A 10,893-nucleotide genomic window follows, 5' to 3' on the forward strand; every position below is an offset into this window, starting at 1 on the left:
CAGGCCAAGTGGCCGGAAGTGTCCAGAGGCAGATACACACTGTCCCGCATCAGACACTCTTGGCCAGCAGCCAAGAGTCATCCACGTCACACCCCAGGGCCAGATAAACACCCAGACACACAAGGATCACCAGCAGACACCTGCCTGTGGACAGCCATGCCCTCAAACACAGACCACGGCTGCTCACGCCAGATGGGCCGTCCCTGTACAGTCGGACCCACTCGCTCACCCCTCGCACCCCCTGTACTCACAGCCACAGCCTCCCACAGGGGGCCACACTGGGGCAGCCTTGGCACTGCCCAGCCCCTAGCCTCTCCTCCTCTCTCTCCATTCATGGCCCTCTCTCTCCTCCCCTCATCACCCCCGCTGACACCGGCTACCAGTCTGCTTCCCTGGCTCCTGCTGGCTCCCTCGAAACTCTTGGTCCCCGCAGACCCCAACACATTCATCAAGTACCAAGTGGCTGTACCCGCTGAGCCTTCAGGCAGGCGCTGAGCCTGAGACACTGCCACCATCGTATCCCCGAACGTGTGTGGAGAGGCCCTGCTGCCTGCCCTGGAGGCCCGGTCCCCAGGAAAACTGAGGCTCCTGGATCTGGAGGGGGTGTAGAAGGTGACTGGGCTCACGAGAGAGACTATGAAGCAAGTCCAAGAATCTTTATTTCATGAACAAAACTACTTGTGTAAAGAGAGACGAGGCTGAATGGGCCCCTTTCGAAGTGGCCACAATCCAAGGCTGGTGAGAGACGGCGGGTTGGGCTGGGGCGAGAGTGCATCACAGGGAGAGGAGACCCCAGGTCCAGCCAGAGGAAGCAGGAGGGGAAATGTCGCTGCGGGTCGGAGCGGGTCCCAGAACCCCCCGTCCCGAGCTGTTCCAGCCCATCATAACCCTCACCGGGCGGGGAGGGGGCGGGGAGGGGCTGGGCCCCAGTAGTGCGCGTCCAAAGCGGCCAATGTGTGCAAATCAGCAAGAAAGAGGGGTGCGGAGCCGCTGCCCCCACCTCACCGCCCCCTCCCAAACAGGCAGCAGAAGCAGGCATGGGGGCAGCGGCAGTATTGCTTTACCCATCATGCACGGCGCGGGCGGGTGATGGGGCAGGAGGAAGAGGCTGGATTCGGGGTGTGAGCCAAGCCCCCTGCCCTCTCCCACCCTGGAGGCTCCGTTGGCAGGACTTTGAGGCTTGTGGAGGCCCAGGAATGGCCAACCCCCATTGGGGGCAGGCTGTGCCCGGATGTTCCCCGTTAGGGCTGGCTCTTCCTTGAGGCGGAGCCCAGGGCCTAAAGGTGAGGGAGATACAGGGCATCAGGCACCTAATGGCTGACACCTCCCAGGCCCTCCAGCCCCTGCCTGCCCAGCCCACCTTACCGGGGCTATTCGGCCACCTGGACGCCCGTACAGTTCTCTTTGCTTTCTGAGGTGATGGCCAGGTATTCTGAGCTGTGGGGGCAAAGGTCAGGGGTACAGCAACCCCACCGTCGGTCTGGCCCACCCCCCGGAGGCCAAGGAGGGTTGCGGTCTCTGTCCCAGGTGCACAGGGCTCCAGTCAGAGAGAAGAGGGGGCTGGCTGGGTCCCAGGGATCCTAAAGAAGCCCAGGCTGGGGCTTGCAGTCCTGAATGTGAGGGAGGAGGCATCTGGGGGGTTAGACTCCTGGGTTCTAGCGGGGAAAGGGGTTGAGGGCCTGGAGTCTGAGTCTGAGGGAGCAGGGACTGGGAGGTTCAAGGGCTAGGGCCTGGAGTCCTGTATCTTTGGGGCAGAGGATGCTGGGCCCGAACCCTGGGTCCTGACAGAAGTGGGGGCTGAGAGCCTGAGGGGGGAGGGGCTGGGACCTCATCCCATCTCTGACACCAAATGGTCCCCTCTGGGGAGGACCGGCAGATGGCGCCCTGGGCTGCTCCCCTGCCCACCTCCCCACTCAGCTCATGCTCCCCTCTGGGAAGCACTGGCTGTCCTGGGCCGCCTCTCCCCGTCCTGAGCGACCCCACTCACGCGTTCTCCTGTGCAGCAGCCTCCGTGGCAGCAGCGATCTTCTTGTAGCAGTAAACCATCTCTGCCACGAACCATATGGTCAACACCACGATGAGCAAGTACATCATGATCTCAGACACGATGGACGCCATGTCTCTGTTGGCTGCAGGGGCCGGGCAGGGTCAGATGGCAGCCTGAGTGTGCCTTGAGCCTGCTGTGCAAGCTTGGGCAAGTGGCTTGACCTCTCTGGTCCTGGTCTGCAAATGAGGCCAGGCTGCTTCCCTAGAGCCATCGTTGTTACTGTGATTCTCAATAACCAGCCTTGGACGGGCTTCGGGATCACCCTCAACCTGCCTCCCTGTGTAACTCGAGGGTCCTCTGTGTCATTCAGGTGGTTGTAGGTGCCCAAGAGCTGTAGCTCTACAAGGAGAAGACTCAGGTTCAAATCCTGGCTCTACCACTTGCCAGCTGTGTGACCTTGGGCAAGTGACTCAACCTCTCTGGGTCTCCGTTTCACCAACTATAAAAAGTGGAGGGCTTCCCTGGTGGTGTAGTCATTAAGAATCCACCTGCCAATACAGGGGACACGGGTTCGATCCCTGGTGCAGGAAGATCCCACATGACACGGAGCAACTAAGCCCACGTGCCACAACTACTGAGTCTGCAATCTAGAGCCCGCGAGCCACAACTACTGAAGCCCGTGCGCCTAGAGCCTGTGCTCCACAATGAGAGAAGCCACTGCAACGAGAAGCTCACGCACCGCAACGAAGAGTAGCCCCCACTCGCTGCAACTAGAGAGAGCCTGAGCGCAGCAACGAAGACCCCACGCAGCCAAAAATAAATAAATAAAATAAAATCCCCAAATAAAAATAACAACAAAAAATGATTTTAAAAAGTTCATAATCACAATATCTCTTTCATGGGAGTGTTGTGAGAATTAAACAAGCTCTAAAAATCCTTAGAACAGTACCTGACATATACATAGCATTTGATACATGTTTACTATTATTAATATTATTACTGTTATTATTGGGGCAGTACAGCACAGTAGTTAAGAGCAGGGGCTCTGAGACCAGACTGTCAGGGTTCAAATCTTATCTCTGCCTCTTACTAGTTGTGTGACCTCAGGCAAATGACTCCACCTCTCTGGGCCTCTATTCTCCTTCTGTAAAATAAGGATGATAATACTCATGCCTTCTCACAGGGCTGCTGGGAAGAGAAAACAAGTTAACATCTGTAACATGCGTGGATGTGCCCACAGTCAGCACCGCGTTAAGTGTTGGCTATTCGCTGACGTTTTCTGGAAACACTCTATCCTTTCCGCAGCCCTGGCTCTTGCCAACACCAGCTTCCTTTCATTGAGCCTAAATTTAAACTGTAAAGGGAGCGCGTTCAGCCAGGGGACCAGAGCGGAAGGCCACTGTGGCGTCCTCGGCCGGATTTCGCAAGTGTCCACTCCTCATCCCTGGTCCCCTCCTTCTGGATGGTCAGGATCTCATTTTCCCCGCTGTTCCCACGTGGTCTTCCTCCCCTGGGAGTGGGCACTTTCTGCTGCTACACCCGGTGCAGATGGCACCAATGTTTTCTGGACCACAGGGAAGGGGGGGGTGCAGGGCTGGATGCTTCTCCCCTGCTTCCCTGCAGGAGGAGCTGGGGACAGGGTTCCACACCTCAACTGTTTGTTCGTTCTTTCACTCCAAAGATACCATGAATGTGTCCCATGCAGTGAATGCATGCTCTCAGCCAGGCTCTGTGCTGAATTCTCTACCTGAGCATCTCTCTGACTCTTTGAAACAACCCCAAGGATAGAGACAGCCCAGGCTTCCCACGTCAGCTGACCTCCGGAAGCACACTGAGTTGAATATATGCTGGATAAAGCTCAATCATCGGAATTCTCACCCCTGCTCCTGGAACTCAATGCCCAAACGGATTTAGGCAATCTGGTATCTCCTGCTCTCCCAATCGGATTAGGACAGTGACAGGTATGGGCTCTGTAGCCCATTTGCAGGACAAGGTCACTGAGGCCCAGAGAGGGCAAAGTGCTGGGCAAGGATGCACAGCCAGGACTGCACTCAGAGTCAGGATTCAACCCTAAGTGTAACCGACTGTAGGGTCCAAGCTCTTATCTGCTCTGGAAAGCTTCCCCAGCCAAAGAGAAACTTGGAAATGGCTGGGATATGTCCAGTGCAGTCTCCATGGACCCACACAGACATCTCAGGAGGTGGGACTCCTCCACTTTACAGATGAGGAACTGAGGCAGAGGGGTCACACTGAGGGGCAGAGGCACCTTCTCTAGGGAGACCTCTGATTTCTTCAGAAACCCCAAATCTTCTGAGAGCTTCACCTGCCTCCCCACACAGGCAGCCACCAGATCTGAAGCCCAGCCTGCACCTTTGCAGGCCGGATGTCCCGCCAGCCTCAGCGACTGCTTCACCTCAACACCTGCTCCCTTCATACTGGGTGTGTCCAAATAGAATTAGCCAGCTTGTCCCCAGCTGCCAGCCCCATCCCTGGTGGGGGACCCCCAGGTGCTTCCTACCATCTTCTGCACCCCTGCCAGGTCAGTGAAGGTCTCACCACCAGCGCCCACTGCCCCTCATTTGGAAATGACTCAGTTCATTGCTGAGGGGTCATTACCAGGAGGCAATACAGACTGATGGGTAATGCTGAAACTGCAGTAAGACAGTGGATTACAATATAAAAAGAATATAGCATGGCCAGTGATGCTAACAATACAATAATATCACGGGGAATGAAAAAAATACTGTAGAGTGATATGTAATGTTAAAAATAGCAATGCTGGGACTTTATTGGTAGCACAGTGGTTGAGAGTCCGCCTGCAATGCAGGGGACACGGGTTCGTGACCCGGTCCGGGAAGATCCAACACACCGCGGAGCGGCTAGGCCCGTGAGCCATGGCCGCTGAGCCTGTGCGTCCGGAGCCTGTGCTCCGCAACGGGAGAGGCCACAGCAGTGAGAGGCCCGCGTACCGCAAAAAAAAAAAGCAATGCTGGGACTTTCCTGGTGGTGCAGTGGTTAAGAATCCACCTGCCAATGCAGGGGACACGGGTTCGAGCCCTGGTCCAAGAAGATCCCGCATGCTGCGAAGCAGCTAAGCCCATGCACCACAACTACTGAGCCTGTACTCTAGAGCCTGCCAGCCACAACTACTGAGCCCACGTGCCACAACTACTGAAACCTGCGTGCCTAGAGCCCGTGCTCTGCAGCAAGAGAAGCCACCGCGATGAGAAGCCCGCACACCACAACAAAGAGTAGCCCCTGCCCGCCACAACTAGAGGAAGCCCGTACACGGCACTGAAGACCCAACGCAGTCAAAAATAAATAAATAAATAAATAAATTTATAAAATAAAATAAACTTAAAAAAATATATCAATGCTACAGTATGTTGTCACTTTGGCAGCACATATACTAAAACTGGAATGACACAGAGAAGATTAGCATGGCCCCTGTGCAAGGATGACACGCAAATTCATGAAGTGTTCCATATTTTTTGGCAGCCGTAATAACTAATGACAAATTCATGGCCAGTGATACATAAAATAAAATTTTCTTTAAAAAAAATACTACAGTATGATTGGTGATGATAAATATATACCAAGTAAAAATTTTAAATACTACAATATGATTGATAATATTTTAGAATACTATAGCATGGTGGCTAATGATAAAAATGTGATAATATGGTTGATAACATTAAAAATACTCTGGTATGATGAATTATGATAAAAAGTTATACGTCTGCTAATGTGAAACAGTATAGCATACGGTATAATATAAAATACTACACTACAGTGAGTAATGTTAAAAAAGCAGTACCGTAATGTGGTGGATAAAAAATACTGGGGTATGGTGGAGGATGCAGAAAATACAGGCTCTGGGAAGATAACAGAAGGAGTTCTACGTTATATAAATATAAGAACACAGGCTCTGGGGGACTTCCCTGGTGGTCCAGTAGTTAAGACTCTGTGCTCCCAATGCAGGGGGCCCGGGTTCCATCCCTGGTCAGGGAACTAGATCCCTCACGCCACAACTAAGAACCCGCATGCCGCAACTAAAAAAAAAAAAAAACCCACATGCTGCAACGGAGATCCTGCACACAGCAATGAAGATCCCACGTGCCACAACTAAGACCCAGCGCAGCCAAATAAATAAATAAATATTTTTCAAAAGAACACAGGCTCTGGGAGGCAGTATAATGTGGTAGATAACATTAAAAAACAGAGACTCACGGGTGTGCGTGAGCCCAGCCTCCACCATGCAGGTGAGGACAGCACTGTGAGCAAGGGCTGAGCCACAGGGTGGAAAGAACCTGGATGCCTGAAGGGCATCGTGGAGCCTCCGCACCGCCTGACCCTTCACCGCAACAGATTTGAGAGACAGGACTGACAGAGATTTTGTTAAGCCACAGTATTTGGGGTGTCTTTGTTACAGATGTCCCCCCAACTCATGAGGGCAGGGCTCCATCCTCTACATCCATGGGCGACTGTCCACCCAGCATAGTGACCTATGCCAAAGAGTCGCTCAGACGTGTCTCCTGAATTGAATTCTGCTGGATCACTTTGACAATACACTGAAAAATGCTAATTATCGGGGCTTCCCTGGTGGCGCAGTGGTTGAGGGTCCGCCTGCCGATGCAGGGGACACGGGTTCGTGACCCGGTCTGGGAGGATCCCGCGTGCCGCGGAGCGGCTGGGCCCGTGAGCCATGGCCGGCCACTGAGCCTGCGCGTCCGGAGCCTGTGCTCCGCAACGGGAGAGGCCACAACAGTAAGAGGCCCGCGTGCCGCAAAAAAAAAAAAAAACATGCTAACTATCAAAAGAAACCCACAGGCTCTGGCTGACAGAGTATAGTGAATCATGCCAAGAACAGAAACAACAGTCACACAGGCTTGGCTGGGTTCAAATCCAGGTCCCAGCTCTGTGACCTTGGCCATGTAATCTTATCTCCCTGAGCCTCTATTTCCCCATCTGTAAAATGGGGATAGGAAGAGCCTCTACCCCACAGGGTGGGTGGGAGGATTCAATGATGGACTCCATGTAGGGCGTTAAAGCCAGCACCCCTCTCAGGGAAGGGTGGGCCAATGCACGTTGCCCGTGATGATGTGTGTGCACTGCAGGCCCCTCGGGACTCACGTGCCCTGCTCTTTGGTGGCCCAAGGTCTGGGATACCTCCCTGACTCTCTAAGCCAATGGGTCATAGGGCCCTGGAAAATTCCAATTTACACCCAATCAGAAGCTAGTTCAGGAAAGGGGTTCAAGGCAGCTGAAGCCAAAATGATGAAATGGTTCAACAACACCTTATATCTCTGCTGCTCGGTGTGGGCCCAGACCTGCAGCCTTGGCCTCGCCTGAGGGCTTATTGGAGATGAAATCCTGGGCCCAACCCAGATCTGCTAAGTCAGGATTGACACATCAGCAAGACTGCCAAGTGGTTCGTGCACACAGTCGAATACGACGAGCACTGCTCTAGGAGACGCTCTCCTATCTCCTGCGCCACGTGACAGAGGGAGGCAGGGCTGAGGTTACTTGACAGTCAGACGCACCACCACCATTGCCCCCGTGTGCCGAGGCCCTGCTGTGACAGACACACCAGCCACTGACACCCCGCAACTCACTCAATCCTCACCAGCTCCCTGGGACATAAGAATGGCTCCACCAGCACCAGGAGAGGCAGATACTATTATCATCCTGTTCGCTACAGGACGATCCTTCGGCTCAGAGACAGGGAGGCACCCGCCTGGCGGTCACACAGTGCAGGTGGCAGAGCTGAGTTATGCGCCCAGCACTTCCACGGGACAGGCCCGCTGTGACCTCCCCGTGGCTGAAGGGAAATGGAGGCCGGAGCTGGACTCCAGGAAGGAGGTGCTACTCCCCGCCCCCGCTGCCCAGGCGCGGAGCCAACCCGTCCCCTACTGGCCATCTGTCCCTCCATCTGGCTGCCCATTGGGCCCGACTCACCTTTGTTCACCACCTCAAGGTGGATCTTCTTAACGACGCTGGTGTTGTGCTCGTAGTTGTCGAAGAAGAGCAGGCGGTACACGTGGCACTCGTAGTCGCCCGAGTGGTTGTAGGTGACGTTGGTGATGAAGATGGACAGGTCCTGCAGGTCCTTGGTGCCCCGGCTGCCATTCCACACCACACGGCCCTCAAAGCGCTCATCCTCCTCCAGCTGCAGCACCTCGTTCTCATAGCGCAGGATCTGGGGGCAGTGGGGGCGGGGTCACCGCCGGGCCACGTCCCCCACAAAGACCTCTATTCTGTCCGGAGCCCTGACACACACACATGCTGACACATGCGTTCCTCAGTTATCCGCCCAAGCCCCCACGCGGCATTCCTGGCCTTCATTCTCTACCATTCTTCCCCGGCCCCCAGACACGCTCCCCAGGCGGGGAGAGAGGCAGCCTGATGCCGGCTGCTGTAGACCCCAATTCTCCAGCAGGCCCTCAAAGTTTATGGCGCCCCCTCATATGTAATTCAAACTACACGGAGCAAAAAGGAGGTCAAAAAAGTTCTGTTTCCTTCTATGACGACCATCTAAGACATTTTCGCTCGTACTAAATAATGGCAATGATATTGATTTGGTGCCAGGTGCTAGGTGCAGGAACTCAATCAGTCCTCATGCAAACCTCAGAGCTAGAGACCACCTGCCCCCCATCTTTACAGAGGCAGAAACGGAGGTTCAGAGAGGCTCAGTGACTTGCCCAAGGTCACCAGTCGGTCATGGTGGAGCTGGAATTTGGATCCAGGTCATCAGTAATAGCACATTATTGCAAACAACCAACCAACCCCTACCGGAACCCTGCTCCCGCCAACTCCCACACAGACGCCCACCCTCCACCACCCTGCCAGGCTCCCACACACCTTGACAAACTCCTCTGTGCCCTTCTGGCGGAAGGTCCACTCTGTGAAGGTCTCGGCAGTGGTCTCGCTGCGGCGCTTGCAGGAGATGCACAGAATTTTGAAGGTCATCCCATACACGGCCTCGGTCTCTGAGTCCACCTCCACACAGCCTCCCCAGGCTGAGGACACTGCGGGGACAGCAGGCTCAGGTCGAGCCAGGGCACCCATCACCCTTGGCAATGCCAGGCTCGCTGGCTGTTAGTTCTCGGGCCCCTCGGAAACCATCTGTTTCCCCTCAATAATGATCAGGAATGGTCAGAAGCAGATGCTGAGCCTGGCCCTGCCACCTGCTACGTGCCCTTGGCAAGTCCCTCATCCTCTCTGAGCTTCAGTTTCCCTCTGTGAATGGTGAGGGAATCGATCGTCTTTGCTTCTGGAGGTTGCTGGGCAGGTCCTTTAGGGTAGGTAAGGTCGCAAGGGGTCTGGCACACAGGACACCCCCAATTAACAGGGCTGTTACCGTGGTCAGTAGCTCAGAGTCTTTGCTACCCAAGTACCCCTTCTTCAGAAGGCCACTTGCCCAAAATACTGCAGCGTGTAGGTGGTGGGACCAGATTTCCAGCTGTGCTAGAAGTTCAAGGTGGCGGTGTCAGTTCTACCATTATTGCTCTGTAAGACCAGCCAGCCCCAGAGAAATGGGTTGGGAGAAGGCAAGGCCTGAGAAGGAGGTGGGCACGGGAACCAGGGCAAACCCACACTCCAGCCCTGCTCCCCAGTCCCATAAGTTCCTGTCGTCCACCCCCACCCCAAGCTTCTGCCTCAGCCCCCTCTGCTCCCAGGCTCCTCACTTCCTGAAGCCAATCCCACCTCCTATTAGCTTCTCAAAACTCTCAGAGCGCTTTCCTGCCCCAGGGCCTTTGCACCCTCACCGGATTCCAGTCCGTTTGAGTCCCTCCACATTCTTACCTGCCACCTCCTTCCTGCTCACTAGCTAATGCTCTGTCTCTCCAGCTCTGGGGCTTTTCCTTTGTCCCTGATTCTTTCTGCTGTTAATCTTGGGGTTTTCTGCCCTCCTCCTCTGCTGTCTCTTTCCATCTCCCTGAACGCCTCTGTCTTTGTCTCCCCCTCTTTCTCTCTCTTAGGGGTCTCTCTAAAGGTCCCACCACTTTGTGTCCTTTTCCCAGGCTCAGACACGCTCTCCCGGCCTCTCGCTCTCTCACTCCACCTCTCCCTGTCCTTTTTAAACTCCATCTCTTCCTGTGTCTACCTGTGTCTCCATCTCCTTCTGCCTCGCTCAAGTTTTTCCTCTCTCCACCTCTCAGATTCTTAACTCTCTCTCCTCAGTCTCTCTCAGGCACACTCTGCATCCCTCTCTCTTGGCTCCCCACTTACTTCCATCTCTCCAGTCTCCCAGCGGAGCGCTCAGGAGTTCTTCTGTGTCTCTCGCCCCTTCCTTCCGTCTCCATCTCTCCCAGTCTCTCCTTCTCTCCGTCCCAATCTCCGGGCGCCGCCTCCACCCCCGTCCCAACCCCCACCTCCCGCGGCTGTGGGTGTCACATTGCAGCCTGCGGGGCTCCGGGAGCAGCTGACTCCGCGTTTCCTCGCCCCCGGCTGGGCGCCCGCAGCCACCAACCTGTGCCAGCCCGGCCCCCGCCCGCTCGCGCCCACCCGCACCTCCGCGCCCTCCGGAACCCCGCTGCCCGCGCGCACAACTTCTGAAGAGGACTTAGCCGGGCCGGGGGATGGGGTGAGGGTGGCCCCCGCCCGCGGCCGGGAGTCCAACGCGCGAATCCCGCCGCCTGGCCAGTGCTCCAGCTGTGCCCCCCGCCGCGCGCGCCCCCAGCGCACTCACCCAGTGCCGCGCCGACCACGAAGGCCAACAGCGTCCCCATGGTTGCGCTGCGCACGCTGCGCCCCCCTCCCGTGCCGCCGGTATTAACAGCGGGGCGAGAGGCGGCGGGACCCGGCGGCGGTCAGAATGTCCCCGGGAGCGCGCGGGCGCAGCAGCTGCGGCTCTGGGACCGGCGAGGGGGGGAGGAGGGGGGGCGCGGCCCCCCCGCTCCGGT

The 10,893-nt window shown here is 55.9% G+C and overlaps 1 protein-coding gene across 2 annotated transcripts; it reads right to left on the bottom strand.

The window, feature by feature from the left end:
- Window positions 1-692: 692 nt before the first annotated feature.
- Window positions 693-10,893, bottom strand: SCN1B (sodium voltage-gated channel beta subunit 1). Of its 2 annotated transcripts, none has more exons than XM_082676163.1 (6): window positions 10,680-10,893; window positions 8,849-9,015; window positions 7,946-8,186; window positions 1,988-2,129; window positions 1,366-1,437; window positions 693-1,277 (listed from the first exon to the last, which is right to left on the bottom strand). In XM_082676163.1, the coding sequence occupies exons 1-5, from the start codon at window positions 10,717-10,719 to the stop codon at window positions 1,371-1,373; spliced, it is 657 nt and encodes a 218-aa protein (XP_082532289.1). In that variant the 5' UTR covers window positions 10,720-10,893; the 3' UTR covers window positions 693-1,277; window positions 1,366-1,370. The 2 variants fall into 2 exon arrangements, with proteins under 2 accessions (XP_082532289.1, XP_082532290.1); XM_082676164.1 differs by lacking the exon at window positions 10,680-10,893 and adding an exon at window positions 10,220-10,616.

The sequence above is a fragment of the Grampus griseus genome (genome assembly GCF_964374135.1).
Source record: "Grampus griseus genome assembly, chromosome: 19".
NCBI lineage: Eukaryota > Metazoa > Chordata > Mammalia > Artiodactyla > Delphinidae > Grampus > Grampus griseus.